Source organism: Carcharhinus amblyrhynchos, chromosome 4, assembly GCF_965287045.1.
Source record: "Carcharhinus amblyrhynchos chromosome 4, sCarAmb.v2.hapA, whole genome shotgun sequence".
NCBI classification, from domain to species: domain Eukaryota; kingdom Metazoa; phylum Chordata; class Chondrichthyes; order Carcharhiniformes; family Carcharhinidae; genus Carcharhinus; species Carcharhinus amblyrhynchos.
In genome coordinates, this window is record NC_137327.1 from 116,099,223 (window position 1) to 116,119,973 (window position 20,751).

General features: G+C 40.9%; 1 protein-coding gene across 1 annotated transcript in view; it reads left to right on the top strand.

Annotated features, from left to right (window-relative positions):
* Nucleotides 1-20,751, top strand: part of LOC145342314 (transmembrane 9 superfamily member 2-like) — a 77,273-nt gene that overhangs the window by 40,052 nt on the left and 16,470 nt on the right. Inside the window, exons 10-14 of the mRNA XM_080187790.1 lie at nt 152-284; nt 7,256-7,375; nt 9,120-9,177; nt 14,433-14,592; nt 16,894-17,045. Of these exons, the coding sequence (XP_080043916.1) occupies nt 152-284; nt 7,256-7,375; nt 9,120-9,177; nt 14,433-14,592; nt 16,894-17,045 (623 nt within the window). The remainder of the gene's footprint in view (nt 1-151; nt 285-7,255; nt 7,376-9,119; nt 9,178-14,432; nt 14,593-16,893; nt 17,046-20,751) is intronic.

Sequence of the window (20,751 nt, forward strand, 5' to 3'; positions counted from 1 at the left end):
ACTGAACTTCCCAATTGGTACAAAATGGATGCATCATTGCAGCAAGCTTTGTTAAACCATCTTTCTATTTGTGGATGAATTTAATGGTTTTTTCACTGAGGTTTTTCTCTCAGCTCTGATACAGATACATGTTAACTATATTTTTGTATAGGAGGATGCCCAGGAAGAGTTTGGTTGGAAGTTAGTACATGGCGATGTCTTTCGGCCTCCCAGGAAGGGAATGCTTTTATCTGTTTTCCTTGGACAAGGAACTCAGATCTTCATTATGATGTTTATCACTCTTTGTAAGTATTATTTGATATTGAGAGCAGTCAGATTTCTAATTTAGGTTCAATGTTTTAGTCTTTGAATTTTCTGAAAATAGCATCGCAGATTGCATGTATTTGCCATCTTGACATAGCCATAGAGGTTTATCACATGGAAACAAGCCCTTTGGCCCAACTTGTCCATGCCGCCCTTTTTTTCAACCACTAATCTAGTCCCAATAGCCTGCATTTGGCCCATATCCCTCTATACCCATCTTCCTCAGTAACTGCCTAAATGTTTTTTAAAAGACAAGGCAGTGCCTCAAGGCAATAAACAAGAGCAGTGCAAGGAGAGAAACCTGGGATGACTGAGATAAGGCATGAGTGTGTTCGTAAAGGGCTTTCAAAGGTGAGAGGTGAGGTGGCAAGGTGTTCAGAAAATGAAAGAATTTGATGCATTTGGAGAGGTCAAATAAGGCAAAGAATTGCACATTAAATGGAAGGATGCTGTGAGGGCTCTTGGCGTAAATGTCTACAGATGCTTGAAGATAGCAGGACAGGTTGTTAAGTGGTTAAGAAGGCAGAGGGAATCCTTTCATTTATTAGCCATATTATAATTCAGGTTAGAAACTCAAATGTTTTATGAAGTCCACCCAGATCATAAGTTTTGCAATTTGAACTTGGTTGTAATAAGCATGAGATGCTTCACTTGAGGTATGACTTAAATGACCACTGGGGAGCTTTTAGCAAACACATTTTAAGAATACAGTTAACACATATTGAAAGAAAATTAGCAATAACTTTTTACCAATTACAAACGAACCATGATATTGTATAACCCTTAATGAATATAAGGAATGTTCCAAACGAACTTACCTATACAAAACCCTTTTCCATAGATTTAGCACAGAAAATACAAATGTTCACATGGTGCTGGAGCTGACAAGGTACCTCACAAGAGGTTATTGCAGAAGGTCAGGGGACATGGAGTTGGGGGTAGGGTGTTAGCGTGGATAGAGGATTGGTTGTCAAATAGGAGGCAGAGAGTGGGGGTCAATGGGTGCTATTCGGATTGGCGGTTGGTGACTAGTGGGGTGCCCCAGGGGTCGGTGCTGGGGCCTCAGCTATTTACCATTTATATAGATGATCTGGAGGAGGGAACCGAGTGCAGGGTGTCGAAATTTGCTGATGACACCAAGATTGGGGGAAAGGCAAATTGTGCGGAGGGTGTGGAGAGTCTGCAGAAGGATCTAGATAGGCTGGGCGAATGGGCCAGGAAATGGCAAATGGAATTTAATGTTGGCAAGTGTGAGGTGGTCCACTTTGGTAGGAAGAATGGTAGGAAGGACTATTACTTACGTGGCGAAAAACTGCAGCAGGCGACGGTGCAGAGGGACCTCGGGGTCCTTGTGCATGAGTCGCAAAAACCCAGCTTGCAGGTGCAGCAGGTGGTCAGGAAGGCGAATGGGATGCTGGCCTTCATAGCGAAGGGGATTGAATATAAAAGTAGGGAGGTCTTGCTGCAGCTGTATAGGGCATTGGTGAGGCCGCAGCTGGAGTACTGTGTGCAGTTTTGGGCGCCGCACCTGTGCAAGGATATTTTGGCCCTGGAGGGAGTGCAGAGGAGGTTTACTAGGCTGATACCGGAGTTGAGGGGGTTGAGCTATGAGGAGAGGCTGAATAAACTAGGCTTGTACTCGTTAGAGTTTAGAAGAATGAGGGGAGATCTCATTGAGACGTATAAGATGATGAATGGGATGGATAGGATAGAGGTGGAGAGACTCTTCCCGCTCAAAAAAGACACTAGGACTAGGGGGCACAGCCTCAAGATAAAGGGGGTGCGGTTTAGAACAGAGTTGAGGAGGAACTTCTTCACTGAAAGGGTGGTGAATCTCTGGAATTCTCTGCCCGTTGAAGTGGTGGAGGCTGCCTCGCTAAATATTTTTAAGAAGCGGGTTGATGGGTTTTTGATAAGAGAGGGGATTAAGGGTTATGGGGAGAGGGCGGGAAAGTGGAACTGAGCCACAACAGATCAGCCATGATCTTATTGAATGGCGGGGCAGGCTCGAAGGGCTAGATGGCCTACTCCTGCTCCTATTTCTTATGTTCTTATGTTTATGTTCTTAGTCTTTTGGATGGAGAATTGAAACTCTGGCTTCCTAACCTTTGACTTCTGGCAGCCCCTTAGATATACACAGACCAACTTGAAGTCAGAACAGCTTCCCAAAACCCCAGGGAAAGAGAGAAGACGGCTCTTGGTAATAACTAGCAACCCACTGATAGCAGAAATTTCACGCTAGGAAGGCAGGAAGCCTTGCCCCCAGCTAGCCAGTAGTATTTCTAATACTAGGGGGGGGGAGGAAAACACTGCTTTCAGTCTGATGTCCACCCCTTTCTAAACTAAAACTGCAGCTAGCTGCCAAATTAAAAGTGAAACCTTGAACTCGCATGAAGAAAAAAATGTCCAAAACACATGACCTGCCCACCAGACCTATCCTTAACAGTACAGGGTCATTAAAGATCCCAAAAGTACCTGAGGCCCAGAGTAAAAATGAACAAAACCCCATTTAAGCCACTGAAGCAGTAATGAAAGGGCTTTTAGCAACCCAGAGTAAAAATAAACAAAACATGGATGTTACCAGGACTTGATGGTTTGACTTATAAGGAGAGGCTGGATTGTCTGGGACTTTTTTTCCTGGAGTGTAAGGAGGCTTAGCGGTGATCTTATAGAAGTCTCCTAAAATAAGTAGGGGCATAAATAAGGCAGTCTACATCTTTTCCCAAAGGTAGGGGAATGTAAAATTAGAAGGCATAGGTTTAAGGTGAGAGAAAAGAGACAAGAGCCCAGAGGGGCAATCTTTTCACACACAGGTGCGCAGACAATTGAGACCAGCTTACTGGTAAAAGTGAGATAGTATGGACAAGTTGGGCCAAAGGGCTTGTTTCCATGTTGTAAACCTCTATGACTCTGACTCTTTCCCATTTAAATAATTGAAACGGCAATAAAAGGATTTCTCAGCCAGTGTGGAAACAGTGATAAACCAAAGCTGACGTAGCTGCAGAGAACATGATTTTAAAAAATTTTAAAGGTACGCTAACGTCACAGCTATCTTATAGAATATAAGAGCAGGGAAGTTATGATGGAACTATAAAAGAACATTAGTTAAGCCACAACTTAAGTACTGTACGCAGTTCTGTTTATCTTAATACAGAAAGGATTTAATTACATTCGAGAGCGTTCAGAGGAGATTTACGAGCTTATGTCCAGGATTTGGAAATTGCAGCTTTGAGGAAAGATTGGATTCCTGAAATTGGTTGTGGAACAGAAAAGGCTAAGGGGAGTATTGATTGAGATGTACAAAAATGTGAGGGTCCTGGGGAGAGTGGGATAGCCTATTTACTTTAGCAGAAAGGGCACTGATTAAGGGCGTAGATTTAAAGTGATTTTGTAGAAAGGGGGAGATGAGGAAACAGCTTTTCTACGGCTTGGCCATAGAAGATAGAGGGTAGTGGTGGAAGGGTGTTTTTCTGAATGGAGATCTGTGACTTGTGGTGTTCCGCAGGGATCAGTGCTGGGAGCTCTGCTGTTTGTAATGTATATAAATGACTTGGGGAGGGGGCGGAGAATGTAGCTGCTCTGATTAGCAAGTTTGTGGATGATACTAAGGTTGGCGGAGTTGCAGATAGTGATAGAGAATACAGCAGGATGTAGACTGGAAAATTGGGCTGAGAAATGGCAGATGGAATTTAATGTGGACAAATGCAAGGTGATGCATTTTGATAGACCCAATTCAGATGGGAGCTATAAAATAAATGGTAGAACATCAGAAGCAGACACGGTTCTGTCTGGGAGTACAGGTCCACAGATCCTTAAGTGGCAGTGCAGATGGAAAAGATGGTGACGAAAGCATATGGCGTGCTTGCCTTCATCGGCCAGGGCATCAAGTATAAAAGTTGGCAAATTTGGTTAGGCCACATTTGATTTGATTTACTATATCTCACATATCAGCATACAGTGAAAAGTATTGTTTCTTGCATGCTATACAGACAAAGCATACCGTTCAGAGAAGGAAGCAAGTGCAGAATGTAGTGTTGCAGTCATAGCTAGGTTTTAGAGAAGTAAATTGAATTAAAGCATTTAGAGAGTTTAAAAGAGAGAGAGTGAAGTTTTAGAAGCATAGAATGAGAGTAAAAGATGGAATTAGAAAGTGTACTGGGCACAACTTGCAAGAAGTCGCCTCGCTCCGGCACCATCTTGGAACACACATTTAGAATACTGTGTCCAATTCTGGTCGCCACACTACCAGAAAGACAAGGTGGCTTTGGATGGAGTAGGGAAAAGTTTTACCAGGATGTTGCCTGGTATGGAGGATATTAGCAATGAGGAGAGAGTGAATAAACTGAGATTGTTCTCCCTGGAAAGATGGAGGCTGAAGGGTGACCTGAAAGAAGTTTATAATATTGAGGGATATGGATAGGATGAACAGTTGGAAAGCTTTTTCCCAGGGCAGAAATGACAATTGGAAGGGGGCACAAGTTCAAGGTTAGGGAGGAAAAGATTTAGTGGATGTGTGTGAGGAAAGTTTTTTTTACACAGAGGATAGTGGGGGCTTGGAATGCACTGCCAAATAAGGTGGTTGAGGCAGACATGTCAGCAACATTTTAGACTTATCTAGATAGACATATGAACAGTTGGGGAGTAGAGGGATACAGGTGGTTGGCCTAGATAGGATGACGTGACTGGTGCAGGCTTGGAGGGCTGAAGGGCCTGTTCCTGTGCTGCACTGTTCTTTGTTTTCGCTCAGAAGCTTTTGGGGGGTTTGGAACTTGCTACCTAAAGGGATAGTAGATTCAGAGAGACTCAACATTTGGATATGTACCTCACTGCAGAGTGACAGGCCAAATGCTGGAAAGTGGAGTTAAGCTGGATGGTTTATTTTTTTCAATTCACAGATGTGATGGGCCAAGTTGCCTCTTTCAGTAGATTCAGTAAACATTCTGTTTCAATAATAAATGTCACCAAGACAGCTTAAAGATGTGGCAGTTTTGAGTACAGCAGGAAATGGTGATGCACAGATGGGCAACCTTGGTAAGAATGGGGTGATGTTGGTTGTGGAGTTTGTAACAAAGCTTTGGAGGTTGAGGATGATAGAGTATTTGAAGCAGTTCAAGTGCCGAGATTAATAATCCTGAGTTGAGTTGAAGTCGTACCATGACAACTGTGGAATTGAAATTTGCTTGCTTAAATCAATCTGGGATTAATAGCCAGTGTCAATAATGGTGACCTTGAAACTAGTCATGATTTGGGTATGCCGGCGTTGGACTGGCGTAAACACAGTAAAAAGTCTGACAACACCAGGTTTTAGTCCAACCTATTTATTTGATAATATTCTCACTAGCTTTCGAGGGGACAGCCTCTTCGTCAGCCATTCACCTGACGAAGAGGCTGTCCCCTCGAAAGCTAGTGAGAATATTATCAAATAAATAGGTTGGACTAAAACCTGGTGTTGTCAGACTTTTTACTGACCTTGAAACTACCAGATTGATATCAAGGTTTACTAATTTCTGTTAGTGAAGGAAACAGGCTGTCCATCCCTATGTGGCTGTAGACCAGCAATAACTATTAACCACCCTGTGAAATGACCAAGTGAGCCACTTAGCTGAAACAAAACTGCAGGCTGAAGCTGCAAGTCACTTAGTTTATGGTGGATCTAGGCGGTGTAGCTCTCCAGCACCACCTTGTGGGCAATAGGAGGTGAACATTGCCAGCTCACCTATCGTAATGAATAACAAGTGTGTTTGAGGGCTCAAGAGAGCAAGGTGAAGATGATATCGTGGACGTTTATTTTTCATTTGTTTGGTTGGGGAAACTATTATAGTGGGATGTCAAGGTTAATATTCCATTCAACAGCTTCAGCTGAAGTAGTATGAATGGTTGTGATGCCACCACGAATGGATCTCTATGGGCAGGAGTATTGTATCTGGGCAATGATCTGATATGGATGGCAATTAGTCACAATTTGAGCTTTTCCCTCATGTTCATCCTGTGGAGCAAGTGGCCATATCTTGCCTGGCCTACCCTCAAGTCATTGAGGCCTTGTGGAAAATTAAAATCTGAGACTTAATCTCTCAGGTCATGTTGTGGTTGATGAAGTTTGCACCGTGGAGAGGTGGGGCTATTATCAGTTTATAAGGTGTGGATTATGTTCCATGCGAGCTGACAAGATTTCAGACAAATGCATGGATTTTTTTTTTTGAGGCCCTTTGTTGGCAAGAGTAGCTCGTTAGCTGTTAGTTGCTGGTTATTCTTTGAATTGGGTATATTCCCTGCAGACATCAGGAGGTTCAATATGTGCTCACATAAGAAGCCACTTGAGTTGTTGTTCTCGAGGGAAATGGTATTTATTGATGAGTAGATTTCCAGTTAGAAGCTCAGCTTGGGGTCAAGAGGTTCAGACATAAAACTCTGTTCAATCTGAGAGTATGGGAGAATCCAGTTTTTAAAAAACCTTGAAACCTGCCATTGTCAGTCAGATTTGTGCTTTTTTGTAACATTAAAAATAAATGTTGGAAATAACAGAAGAGAGAAAACCTGTGCAGGAGCAGAGGAGTTAATTTTACAGGAAGAATTTTGATGAAAGCAAGGGGATGACATGAATGGTTAACTCCCTGTTTCTGCACATATTCTTTCACAGTCACGCTGCAATTGTAGTGTGAGCAGATTGCAAAAATCTGTAATTGCTTTTTTCAATTTTATAATGCAGAAGAAAAAATGCGACAGTGGTGATAATTAATTTCTATAGGTTTAATATTGGCCCGCTCTCCAAGTTGGATGTGTATGGGGAGGAAAGTTAAATGAAGTTTGCACCTTATGAAAAGTACAGAAATACACAGCCTTCATTGTACTGTACCGAGAAGAAGCTGCATTCAACTGAGAAAATGAGACCTGGAAAAATGATATTTGATATACATTCTGAGACATTTCATTTTTTTTTCCACCCATTGTGTAGTCCTGGCATGTCTTGGGTTCCTTTCACCTGCTAACCGAGGAGCGTTGATGACTTGTGCTGTTGTTCTGTGGGTCTTGCTAGGAACGCCTGCAGGATACGTTTCTGCCAGGATGTACAAGAGTAAGTGACGTATGGTGTCGTGATTTTTTTTATATCATTACCTATATTTGCATCAAGTTAAATCAATGATGTTGATAGTGGTGATTGAGATGATGTTGCAGGAATGTTATTAACCTAAAGTAGCTGCAATCAATAAACTGGCATAAAATATTGTATGTGACCTCTGTGCACTCGTGTTAATATCCACACTGGGCGAAAAAGGTATTATTGTCCCTTCATTTTATTCATTTCTTCCATACCTACCACCTTAAACCTGGTTTCAGCATGAACAGGAATTGGAGAGATGAAACTTAATCCCACTCTGCATTTTTGTGTTGGTGCTTTAAATTGAAAGCACACTTCAACACTAGTCATTCAAAAGGAATAGTCTTTCTTGCTTTAGCCTTTCAAAACACTATTCAATTCAAGAAAACAACTTGCACTATCCCTTCCCAGTTGTTTCAGTGGAAATAGTCCCAATGTCTCAGGTCATCCCTGGTGACTGTTGTTCCCATTCCTAGGCTTTTATTGTGTTTTGCCTCCTCTGTGTGTTGCTGTGAAGGAAATTGAAAGTGGACTTAATGTAAGTTCAACCAGAAGTAAACATGATCATTGTGTTGTAATGAGAAAAGTAAAACATGCATCAGGAATTATACAGCATTGAACTCAAGGGGTCAGCATCATTCTTCATGCTCCACAACAGTCTTTACCCTCCTTAATTCATCTCACCCGATTAACCTGTCCTTTCGTGAACGGTTTGAGCAAAAACAAACTTAGAATGTTATCACTGTTTACTTCGACCTTTTTTCTGACGTACCAAGTTTCACTTTTGTGGCTAAGTACAAAAGTATTAGGGGTATCCATTTACTGACAGTTTACTGCCCTTAACAGGAACCCGATAAAGATTAACATGTCCCGTTACTTTTTTTTTTGTAGCTTTGCTCTCCAAGGGTTCTAGTAGCACCTTAAAACAAAATAAGGGTGGTTTCACTGGCTTTTGTTGTATGCCACTGATATCTCGTGATGTAGAAATGCCAGCATTGGACTAGAGTGGGCACATAAGAAGCCTCACCACACGAGGTTGAAGTCCAGCAGGTTTACTTGGAATCACGAGCTTTTGGAGCGTCCCTCCATTTAGGTGAATGAGCAAAGAGCAGCGCTGTGAAAGCTGGTGATTCCAAGTAAACCTGTTGAATTTTAAGTTGGTGTTGTGAGACTTCTTACTGTGGATAAGCCAGTGAAACAAATTTAGAAAATAAAATAATTGGGTGCTGGGAATCTGAAATAAAAACAGGAAATTGTGGAAATATTCAGTAGGTCTCAGCAGCATTTGTGGAAAAAGACCAGTTACCATTTCAGAGCAATGACTGTTTGGCAGAACTATTTTGGAAATCTTTTAGGGATCTTGTCCCTTTTGAAAGAAACATATTGGAAAAACAAAGGCACTTTCAATAATTTTGACCAGTGATCATGTTTGGATAATACATTTGTTCATCAAATGCTTGCTGCACATAAAGGCAGCCAATCATCTCTGTGCAGTGATTATTATGAATTTGAGAACGGATTCTCTATCTGCTTTTAGTACTGCACTGGCCCATGACTGAAATAATGGAGGCCCATACCCTAAAACACTAGCCAAGTTAAGAGTGACAATACATGTTTTGATGTTTGGAAAGGGCTTTAGTACTTGGGTTCACTAGATCAATAACATTTTTCACTATCATCTTTGAGAGTAGTTTGTTTAACAGTTCCAATCTTTCCACAGCTTTTGGCGGTGAGAAATGGAAGACCAATGTTCTGTTGACTTCTTTTCTATGTCCTGGGTTAGTATTTGTCACTTATTTCTGTTGTTTGTTATAGAATCTGTGCTTTCCTGTAGTATTTGTGATGCATATAATTTGCATGAGTTAATGTCATATTATGTACAGATAAAGCGAGATGAATACATTTTGGTGAAACAGAGCAGTGTAGGGTAATGAATACCCAATTAAAGCGCAGAATTCTGATGTGTGCCATTAATATTTCATTTTTCTGATTTTCCTTAAATAACTAAATACTTGAGAACATAATCGGAGCAGACATAAGCTGTTTGGCTCTTGAGCCTGGGTTGGCCATGCAATACAATCAGCATAGAACACTACAGCACAAACAGGCCCTTCGGCCCACGAGTTGCGCCGATCACATCAACACCTACCAATCCATAGACCTATCTATAACCCCCAATCCCACTAAATCCCATGTACTCATCCAGAAGTCTTTTAAAAGACCCCAGTGAGTTCGCCTCCACCACCACTGACGGCAGCTGATTCCATTCACTCTCCACCCTCTGAGTGAAAAACTTACCCCTAACATCACTTCTGTACTTGCCTCCCCGCACCTTAAATCTGTGCCCCCTCGTAGCGACCATTTCAACCCGGGGAAATAGCCTCTGAGAATCCACCCTATCTATTCCTCTCAACATTTTATAAACCTCTATCAGGTCGCCTCTCAACCTTCGTCTCTCCAGGGAGAAGAGTCCCAGCTCCCTCAACCTATCTTCATAAGGCATGCCTCCCAATCAAGGCTGATCTTCTTCCTCAGTCTCATCTTCCTGCACTACCTCCATATCCCTTCACTGAAATTCAGGTCTGAGAGAAATTTAATTATCAGAGCACCCTTCATGTAAACATGTAGTTGTTTACATTCTAAATAAGATGCATATTATTAATAATTAACATTTTAAGTGTGCCTTCACAAGAGCTAGTGACAGTTCGAGGTCACTTCCTGCATGTTGAATTCATCTGTGATCATAGAAAGGCACAGATGTCTTATTCATTGAAGCTTAGCGTTTTCCCACTTGTGTCCTAATCTGGTGGCAAACTCTCGCCCACTCCTTCAAATCGTTTTACTGAACAGGAAGACCTCAAGCTGGATGGTGACAACCTTAGTTTGCATGTTTTAATCATGAAATAGAGGAGTATTGCTAAACAAAAATTAAAGGTGTTGATTTATAAAATGCTTACATTGCAAGTTTAAAAAACAACCGAATTACAGTCCTGTCTTGGAAGATTGTCCCTCCTGATCATCAATCCTAAACTCTCACCACTTAAATTTGTACCTTTATGTCACACATTTGCTTAAAATCGGTCTTGCATTGCACTCCCCTCTTTCTGCTCTCTGCCCTTAAACAACTGTAACTGCAGCCAGAATACTTTTCCATCAATGTAAATCGATTCTTAAATTGCGTGGTATCTCATTTATTAAAGCAGCAAGATTGCACTTATTCAGTAGCTCTCCTCCCACTTTCTGTTGAAGGAAATGACAGGCCTGGCTAAATTTCTAACATCTTTTCAAATGTCAAAGAAAATAAAGGTTTGATTATCATTTTTTCTTTCAAATAAAAAGTGTTTTTTTAGGTTTCCTTCTCACACCCTGCAAAACCAACCACTGACCTCACTTAGTCTATTGTGCCATGCGTGGAAATTAATCTTGCCATTTTTAGATAGAAAATAGTATGCAAATGAAGCATTGAAAAGCTTAATATGCTCATTGACTTGTTGCTCAAGAGTTAAATTCTGTTCAATCTTGAATAAAAATCCACCGACAACAACTTGCAGCTCTGTAGCTTTGTTAATATTGTTACGATCTCAGCTGATACAACTGGGACACGTCAGGCCCCAGAGTGGAACATGACTTGGTAGATCCTAACTTTTAGTTTTTGTTTAGACACATGGATGAACAGAGTCATGGGACTGCTGATGAACTTCTAACAAAAGAGTATTTATTTATACTACTTCATCCCAGGGTTATCTTTGCAGATGTATACACATTTGTAAGGCTGGCACAAGTTACAAAATGTTATCCTCTAATGTTCTCTAAGTACATAGCCCATGGAAACCAATGAGCAAAATGTTCATTGCAATCTGAAAGCAAGTGATAGATGTTACCCAAAACAACTACCTTGGATTCCTCGTTAGACCTTCTTAGATTGTGAGCCAACTGATCTCACTGGAACTCTGCCTTTCATATCAGGGTTACCAAACTCCACACGCAAAGAACACACACGAACTCTTCTCCCAAGCAGTGCTTTCTCATGGCGATCTTTACCAAGGATCCACATCCAGGATTTCAGCCTCCTTTCAGTATTCCTCTGCCGTGTGCATTCCAGCTTCCACACAATCTCTCAGGCAGCCACCACACCAGCAGAACACCACTATTTTGCAGGCTGCTTAAGGTGTCACCAGCCTTAAGATCATCACAGTTGTCTGGCTTCTCGCAGGCGAACCTTTCCAAGTCTGTACCTTGCAGACAAGTCTTTAACTGACAGTGTCTGTTGATCCCACTAATAGAACCCTCTCTTCAATATTCTGTTTTTTGTTCCTTTAACTTCCAGGAACTCTTGTTGCCTGGTTTCTGAGATTTTCTTTCTGTCCCTCTGTATTATCCTGCCTGTTGTAGAAGTTTCTGTGGAAAGCTCCTTGCCTCTGAGGTGGCTTATTCACACAACTGTTAACTGCTTCTGTTTTCTCAATGTGGGCCTCCAGTTGCCAAGCAACAGTTTTTAGTTTTTTTTAGGTGATTGCTTTTGTATTGTAACACCTTCATTACGATGCAAGCAAGGTTTAAAATGAAACGAAACCTGCAGTCCTGTAGGCATCTTTGTTTAACATGAAGCTAAACTGAAGTTTTATTCTTTTCTTAGTACACAATTAGTCATAGAATCTTACAGGTTTGCAGTATGGAAACAAGCCCTTCGGCCCAACTTGTCCATGCTGCCCCTTTTTAGCCTCTAAGCTAGTCCCAATTGCCTGTGTTTGGCCCATATCCCTCTATACCCATCTTACCTATGTAACTGTCTAAATGCTTTTTAAAAAACAAAATTGTACTGCCTCTATTACTACCTCTAGCAGCCTGTTCCAGACAGTCACCACCCACTATGTTGGGGGGGGGGAAAAATGTGCCTGTGGACCCTTCTGTATCTTTTCCTTTTCACCTTAAACCTATGCACTGTAGTTTTAGACTCACCTACCTTTGGGAAAAGGTATTAACAAGCTGATCTATGCCCCTCGTTATTTTATAGACCTCTATTAGATCACTGATTAGCCTCCTATGCTCTAGAGAAAAATGTCCCAGTCTATCCAGCCTCTCCTTATAATTCAAACTATCAAGTCCCAGTAGCATCCTAATAAATCTTTTCTGCACTCTTTCTAGTTTAATCATATCCTTTCTATAATAGAATGACCAGAACTGTACACAATATCCCACGTGTGGCCTTACCAATGCCTTGTACAACTTCAACAAGATGACCTATATTCAATATTCTGACCAGTGAAACCAAGCATGCTGAATGCCTCCTTCACCACTCTGTCCACATGTGACTTCACTTTCAAGGAGCTATGAACCTGTACCGCTAGATCTCTCAGTTCTATAACTCTGCCCAATGCCCTACCATTAACTTGTTCTTTACTTCTAATAGAATACATATATATAAATTACTTGAACTATTTCAATTTCCTAACAATATTTAGAGAAATCACTGAGAGAATGACCAAGTGATACAGAGTGCAGGACAGTGTTGGACTGGTCGGATATTGGTTAGGGTTAGGTTGGATCGTGAGTGGTCTATAAGAGAAGTGGATTGGATGATGGATAGTTTGAGAAAGCTTTAGAAAAGTTTTGGTGTAGAAAGAGGCCATTCAGTCCATTGTGTCTATGCCAGCCAAAAAAACTCATCTTAATCCCATTTTTCCATGTCTGGACCATAGCCTTGCAGGTTACAGTTGTTCAGGTAGAGATCCAGGCACCTTTTTAAATGAGTGCTTCAGCCTGCGCAAGCAACTCAGACAGTGAAGTCCAGACACCCACCATCTTCTGGGTGATAATGGTTTTTCTTCATCATGGAATCATAGAATCACTATAGTGCAGAAGAAGCCGTTCAGCCTATTGAGTCTGCACCAACTCTGCCAGTTTATTTCATCCAGGCCCTCCTGGATCCCTTTAGCCTCAACAGCTATATCTAATTCTTTCTTGAAATCAAACATTTTGATCTCGGCTACTTTCTGTGGTCATGAATTCCACAGATTCACCACGTTCTGGGTGTGAAACCAGATGTGTTCCCACAACAACCAGTGATAGTTTGGTCACCATTACTGAGACTAGTTTTCAATTCCAGATTTATTTATTGAATTTAAATGTCACCATCTGTTATGGTGAAATTTGAGTCCATGTTCCCAGAGCATTCTTCTGGGCTTCATGCCACCATCTCCCCATATAGCAAAATTCTGATGAGATTGTTTAGCGAGTACTCTTGTATTATTTTTAAGAATGAAAAAATAGTCCAGGTTGCAGCCTTTTCTGTAATGAATGCAGTTGAATGTAATGTTTAAAGTAAAGTTTATTTATTAGTCACAAGTAGGCTTACATTCACACTGTAATGAAGCTACTGTGAAAATCCCCTAGTTGCCATACCGCAGCACCTGTTCGGGGTATACTGAGGGAGAATTTAGCATGGCCAATGCACCTAACCTGCACATCTTTGGACTGTGGGTGGAATGTGCAAACTTCACACAGACAGTGACCCAAACCGGGAATTGAGCCCAGGTTCCTGGTGCTGTGACGCAGTGGTGCTAACCACTGTGCCACCATGCCATCCATCAAGTGTAGTGTTAAAGAAAGAAACTTGGTTAAGGGTAGGATCAGAGTCAATGTTTACACACTCTTATTAGCATTTAATTACAGAAATGGCAAGCATGCACTTCCCTATCTCAACAACCAGTTTAAATCTGTGTCTAGGGCACAAGTGAATCCCCAGTTGATGTCCATTATCTGCACACAATTAAGCATAAAGAATATACAATTAACATTTGGAACTTGTAAAAGTTAAAATTGATAAACATTTTGTTGTTGTTTGGTCTCTCCTCTGTTGGTGCCTAATTTGATGACTACTTTCCTGGATAAGTCACTAGTGATGGCGAATGTAGAAGCACTGTAAATAGAATATTGCCGTAATTTATGTATTTTCAAAGCCAGGTTTAGAATGTCTAATAGAATCATGCTGCAGTACTACATTTGAAATTAACAATGATGCTTCCATTCACAGAATTGTCTTCATTGATTTCTTCATCACAAACCTTATCCTTTGGGTAGAAGGATCATCTGCTGCCATTCCCTTTGGAACTCTAGTGGCAATTTTGGCAATGTGGTTTGGAATTTCAGTACCATTGACTTTTGTTGGTGCTTATTTTGGATTTAAGAAAAGGGTGAGTTTTGCAAAATGATCAGTACACACACACTTGTAAACTGGAAAGCTGATTCAATGTACGTACGTGAAGATGCAAAACTGGGGAAAATCAATTCTAGCCGGAATGCGTCAGAACAAATAATCCTAAACTATTTTTACTTGAGTCAGGATAATAGGAATATGGTCAGGCTTGTGAAGGGAAAATTTTGGAACAACATTGGAATGTATTTTTTTGCACGTAGGTTGACCCATGGCTGGCGTAGGTTACCAACAGGGATGACTGAGACTATGATATTGGACTGTCAAACACTGCTTGGGTACTTTAACAAGAGAATAAGATTGAATGACAATTTTTTTCAGTACCTATCTTGTGACACAACTCTGTGCATTTTAATTCTTGGTGTGAATGGTAAACAAATTGTCCGAAAAAGTGACGATAAAGATTACAAGAATGCCTGCAAAGTTCTGGTAAATTGGTTCTAAGGATTTTTGGAAATGGAATCTGTGTGCATTGGAGCATCTCTTCTAAACAGAAAGAAAGGTAAATCTGAATGGACAAAAAGCCCATGAATGATACTGAGTCGGGGTCTATCCACAGTTATTAAACTGTGGACCTCTCAGCTTCTGCGGAATGTAACACTCCTTTTGCAATCATCCCTGAAAACGTTGGATGCATGAAGCTCTCCTCCAAGTCATCATTCCTTCTGTCACTATTGTGCAGGGATTTGAGGAAATGTATACTTTGCTTTGCATATCCTTGTGTATCCTGGGCAAATCGCCATTGTTCGTCGGAGAGAAAACCGTCAATGATTTCAGTTCAGTGATCATGAAATAATTTAATTTATGCATGATGACAATTCCATTCGATTTGTGTGTATTATGAACCTAATCATTTGTGTTGACTGTTTTCCCCATGGTTTAACTCACTTTCCTCCTGTCCTGGTACACTCTTATTTCTCATAAGCAGGTCATCGTTTTTACTTAGGATTACTACAATTACTGCTTTATTTTTTGATTTGAAGAATATATATTTATACTGTGTGCTGCACAATGTATGGGACTTTCAGTCTCTGTGGCACCTCCCAAGTCATAAGGCTGGATGAGGTGAGGGTGGCACAGTGTTTAACACTGCTGCCTCTCAGTGCCAGGGACCTGGATTCAATTCTGGCCTCGGGTCACTGTGTGAGTTCCCTCCAGGTGCTTTGGTTTTCCCCTTCAGTCCAAAAATGTGCAGGTTAGGTTGATTGGCCATGCTGAGTTGTCTTTAGTGTCATTGGGACCAACAGGGTAAATATTTGGAATTGTGCAGATGGGGCTTAGGTGGGATTGTCGTTGGTGTAAGCTTGATGGGCTGAATGGCCTCCTTCTGCAATGTTGAGATTCTGTTTCCTATGGAGCACAAGAAGCTTGTCACCACATAACAAAACAGTCCGTCTCCCATCCTAAACATTCACCATCAATGCATTGTAGCAACTCGCCAAGACCTCCATGACCACACCTCCCAAATTCTCAACCTCTGTTATCTTAAAGGACAAGGCCACATGAAAACATCTGTCACCTTCACGGTGCACGCTATCCTGACTTGGACATGTGTAGCTGTTGCTTCACCATTGCAGGATCTAACACCTTCACATTATGGCAGTTCAAGGTGCTGGCTCACCACCACCTTCACGGGGCAATTATAGATGGGCAATAAATGCCAGTTTGCTAGCAATGCTCACATCCTAAGAATTTTTTTCGTGAGTTTTAGCAGACATCAATCACTGGGGGAAGATCAGAAGCTGCAATTGAATAGGGTTGTAAATTGTCGAGAGGTTGACATTTTCTATGCGAGGGACATGACACATAATTGAAATGCTGCAGTCGGTATTTTACTTTCAAAATGAAGCAAGTGAAGCTTTAATGTGCAGCGCGTTCATTATCATTGATGCTGTATTCATTGAGTGCCTTTTTCCCTCACTTCACTCTGGCCCATGCTGATAACTGATTCTATTTTAAGAATTTGTGTTCCGAATATTTAGATGCAGATTTTTATAGAATGCACTTAGCTGTGAGAAGATTTGATGCACAGAGAGGAGGTAGCAAAAAAAGTCATAAATATGCAAAACAAAACATGATTTTGCTAGACTCAGTCACATTAATGATCAATTAAATCTGCACTGATGTTCAGAAAAATAATAAATCAGAGTTTTACTCTGTTCTTTGGGTAATAAATGCATGTTTTCTGTTTTCATTCTTCTAACAAGAAAATATAGTGAGCGACAATAGGAATTGTAGTTATCGTAGATATGTGATTAATTTTTATCCATTTTTCTTTCAGCCCATTGATCATCCCGTGCGGACAAATCAAATTCCACGCCAGATCCCAGAGCAGTCATTCTTTACAAAACCTTTACCAGGCATTATCATGGGTGGCATCCTACCCTTTGGGTGCATTTTCATACAGCTGTTTTTTATTCTGAACAGCATCTGGTGAGTTGAAATGAATTGAACTGTGGAAAAAATTCTCTTGTTCGACTGTAAATATTTGGAGTTTGACATACTGAGCCACCTTAATGTATTACCAAAAGAGAAAATGCTGAAAAATCTCAGTGGGTCTGGCAGCATCTGTAAGGAGAAAAAAGAGCTGATGTTTTGAGTCCAGATCATCCTTTGTCAAATCTTTGTCCAAGTCTTGATGTATTACTTTTCTGTGACTGTTAGCGACACAATGCACTCCCACGAAGCAATAGAAAAATAGAATACTGAAAATAGGAGAAAATGGTGGTAATACTCAGCAGGTCAGGTAGCGTCTGTGGAGAGAGAAACAGAGTTAACATTTCAGTGACCATTCAAGTCCCCACGATTTAGTGACTTGCATCCGCGGCCTTAAAAAAAAAACGTGACTTTTAAGATAGCAGATGCATTGATTACAATTTTCCAAATAAGCTCCATCCAATATCTGGAGATATCAGGTTGGAAAATAGTGAAAGCAGCATCTTAATGTGAGGAGGAAGGAGGCAGAAAGCAGGCCTCTTAGCATAACGTTTGTCATAGGGAAGATGTGAGAATTCATTGTTAGGAGGTTGCAGCAGGCACTCAATCCTAACACAACAGACATTGATTTGTGACGAGGAAATGTTGATCAATTCATTAGAGTTCTTGGAGTAAATAACAAACAACATTGATAATGGGGAGCCTATAGATGCCGCATACTTGGATTTCTTAAAGGCATTTTGTCACAAAATCCTGGTGTACTGGGTAACATGTTAGCATGGATAGAGGATTGATTAACAGGACGCGGAGAGTAGGGATAAATGGGTCATTTTCAGGTTAGCAAGCTATAACTAGTGGAGTGCCACAGGGATCAACACTGGGAACTCAACTATTTACAGCCTATATCAATAAACTGAATGAAGTGACAGAGTATATGGTTGCTAAATTTGCTGATGACCCAAAGGTGGGTTGGAAAGTAAATTGTGAGGAGGGCATAAGGTGCAAGGGAATATAGTTAGGCTAAGTAAATGGACAAAAGCAATTGGCAGATGGATTATAGTGTGGGTAAATGTGAGATTATCCACTTGGGTGGGTAGAATAGTAAAACAATTTGTTACTAAACAATGAGGAGAGATTGCAGAACTGTGCAGTACAGAGAGATCTGGGCGTTCTGGTATGTGAATCAAAAAAGGTTAGCGTTCAAATACAGCAAGTGACTAGATAAAGTAATGGTAATGTCGTCATAGTCTCAGATGACCATTGGCTGATTGGTGGTGATTTAACCTGAGAGTCACTACACCTCAGGTGAGAGGCAAGGTTGAGAAAGTAGGGCTTTTATGAATGGCCTCAGCCGATACAGGAATTGAATCCACTACAGTTGGCATTGCTTTGCATCATGAACCAGCTGTACAACTAACTGAACTAAATCAACTCGGCCAAAGTGGCAAATGGAGTATTGTCATTTATTGTGGGGAGTGGAATATAAAAGTAGGCATATTTTGCTACAATTGTACAGGGTGTTGGTGAGTCCATATCTGGAGTACCACGTGCAGCTTTAAGGAAAGATCCAACTGCATTAGAAGCAGTTCAGCGAGGGTTCACTCAGCTAATTCCTATAATGAAGAGGCTGTTTTATGAAGAAAGTTGGACAGATTGGGCCCACTTCCATTGAAACTTAAAAGATTGTGAAGTGATCTTATTGAAACATCAAGACTGAGTGGGTGGATGCTGAAAGAATGTTTCTCATTGTGGGAGGTACTAGAAATCAGAGACACAGTTTAACAGTAAGAGCTCTCCCTATTAAGGCAGAGGTGACAAGTCTTTTCTGAGGGTTGTTAAGTGTGTGGGATTATCTTACCCACAAATCAGCCATCATCTTATCAAATGGCAAAGTCGGCTTGAGGGACCAAACAGCCTGAGCTTGTTAAGAGATACAATAGATAGTTAAGAGATACAATAGATTGAGTAAGCAGTGGATGGACAGAGGACCAAAGCTCCAACAAAGGGTCATGCAGACTCAAAACGTGAGCTCTATTCTGTCTCAGACCTGCTGAAATTTTTCAGTACTTTTTTGTTTTTGTGACCAAAGGAAAGTATGAGATCGGGTGCAATACAGGAAAGATTAGACAGAAGAGTTAGTCCTCTAGGGCTAAAGAGAATGGTGATGGGGCAAAAAAAGAAACACACAGTATGCCTACAATAATGTGTAGTGCTGTCTGAATGTAGAAAGATTATGGTGCAAAAGAAGCCATTCAGCCCAGTGTGTCTGCCTCAGCCAAAAAGGAGGGAAAAAGAAACTAGCAGCTCATTTTAATCCCACTTTCCATCACCTGACCCACATCCTTGTACATCACACCATTTCAGATGCAGATCCAGGTAATTTTCAAATATGTTGAACATTTCAGCCTCAACCATAAGTCTAAGCAGTGAATTCCAAATGCCTACCACCCTCTGGATTAAAAAGTTTTTCCCTCCTCATCTCTCTAATCTTTCTACCAATCACCATAAAACAGAGCTCTCTGGTAATTGACCCAGAAACTAGGGGAAGCAACTCTCTTATCGAGACCCCTCAATTTCGTATACCTCAACTAAGTCAACCCCTAGGCTTCTCTGTTCGAAGGAAAACAGCCCTATCCAATTTACTCTCCTAATTGCTGCAGTTTTTAAACTCGGGCAATGTTTTTGTAAATCTCCTCTGCACTTTGTCCAGAGCAAATGTTTCAACTAAGCTCGAGTTAACTCAGTTCAGTTGCAGCCAGTGTTGCTATGATGCTTTTGGTTAAACTCATGTTAGTTACTTGTGCCTGCGCATCGTTTGACTGATTCCTCAGCTTACTTACAAACATTTGCTTGGAATTTTGCCTGAATTTTGTTTCCCACTTTCCTCTCTGACACTCGGCTTTATTCTGACCTGTCACTTTTCCCTTCACTCCAGTTTGACATTTCTCACCTTCTGTTCTGACATTTTACTCATCGCTGACCAGAATTCCTTGGTTGGCCTAGCTGCCATGAGTAAATACACCCTTCAGATTGGAATGTTCATCCCTTAAAACAAAATTCATGCACAATGTGAGGTAATACTCTCTGCATTTAAATTGAATGACACAAAAGGATTGTTGGTTTTCTAAGCTGGGAAAGATCCCGAAGAGATTACACTGCTTTTGAATCTCTGGAATTTGGTGAAAATGGGAAATATATGGCTGGAAGGAAAAGGCACTTCCATGCAGTACAAGGCTCATCAAAATCAGTTGCATAGCATCTTGTCACTGGTGAGAAACATCAAAACACCTTTCTGAATGGTAGCTTCCTTTTTTTCGGCGAGCTTGTTGTGTTGGCAGATACGGTCACCGTTTTGCATGCAGTCTGGTGTTACAAGTGACAATGAGATGAATGATCAGTTCATGTATATTTTGGTGGTTAAAAGAAGAATATTTCCTGGGGTACCAGGAAAGCTCCCTTGCCCTGCTTTGACCAGTACCATGGTCAGCTTGGATGATCGATACTTTTACAGCAAGGTTTTTAACAATATGGAAGTATGCAACTTATTTTTACTGGTTCAAAAGCTTTACTCTGAGTCTACTTAAATGTAATTATTTCAGTTGTTTCAATACACAAGACATTGTTTCTGGGTGAACTGAAAGCTTTTTGAACAACACATCACTTGTATTTATTGGCTTTTCATTCAACTTTCCAATGTTCACCT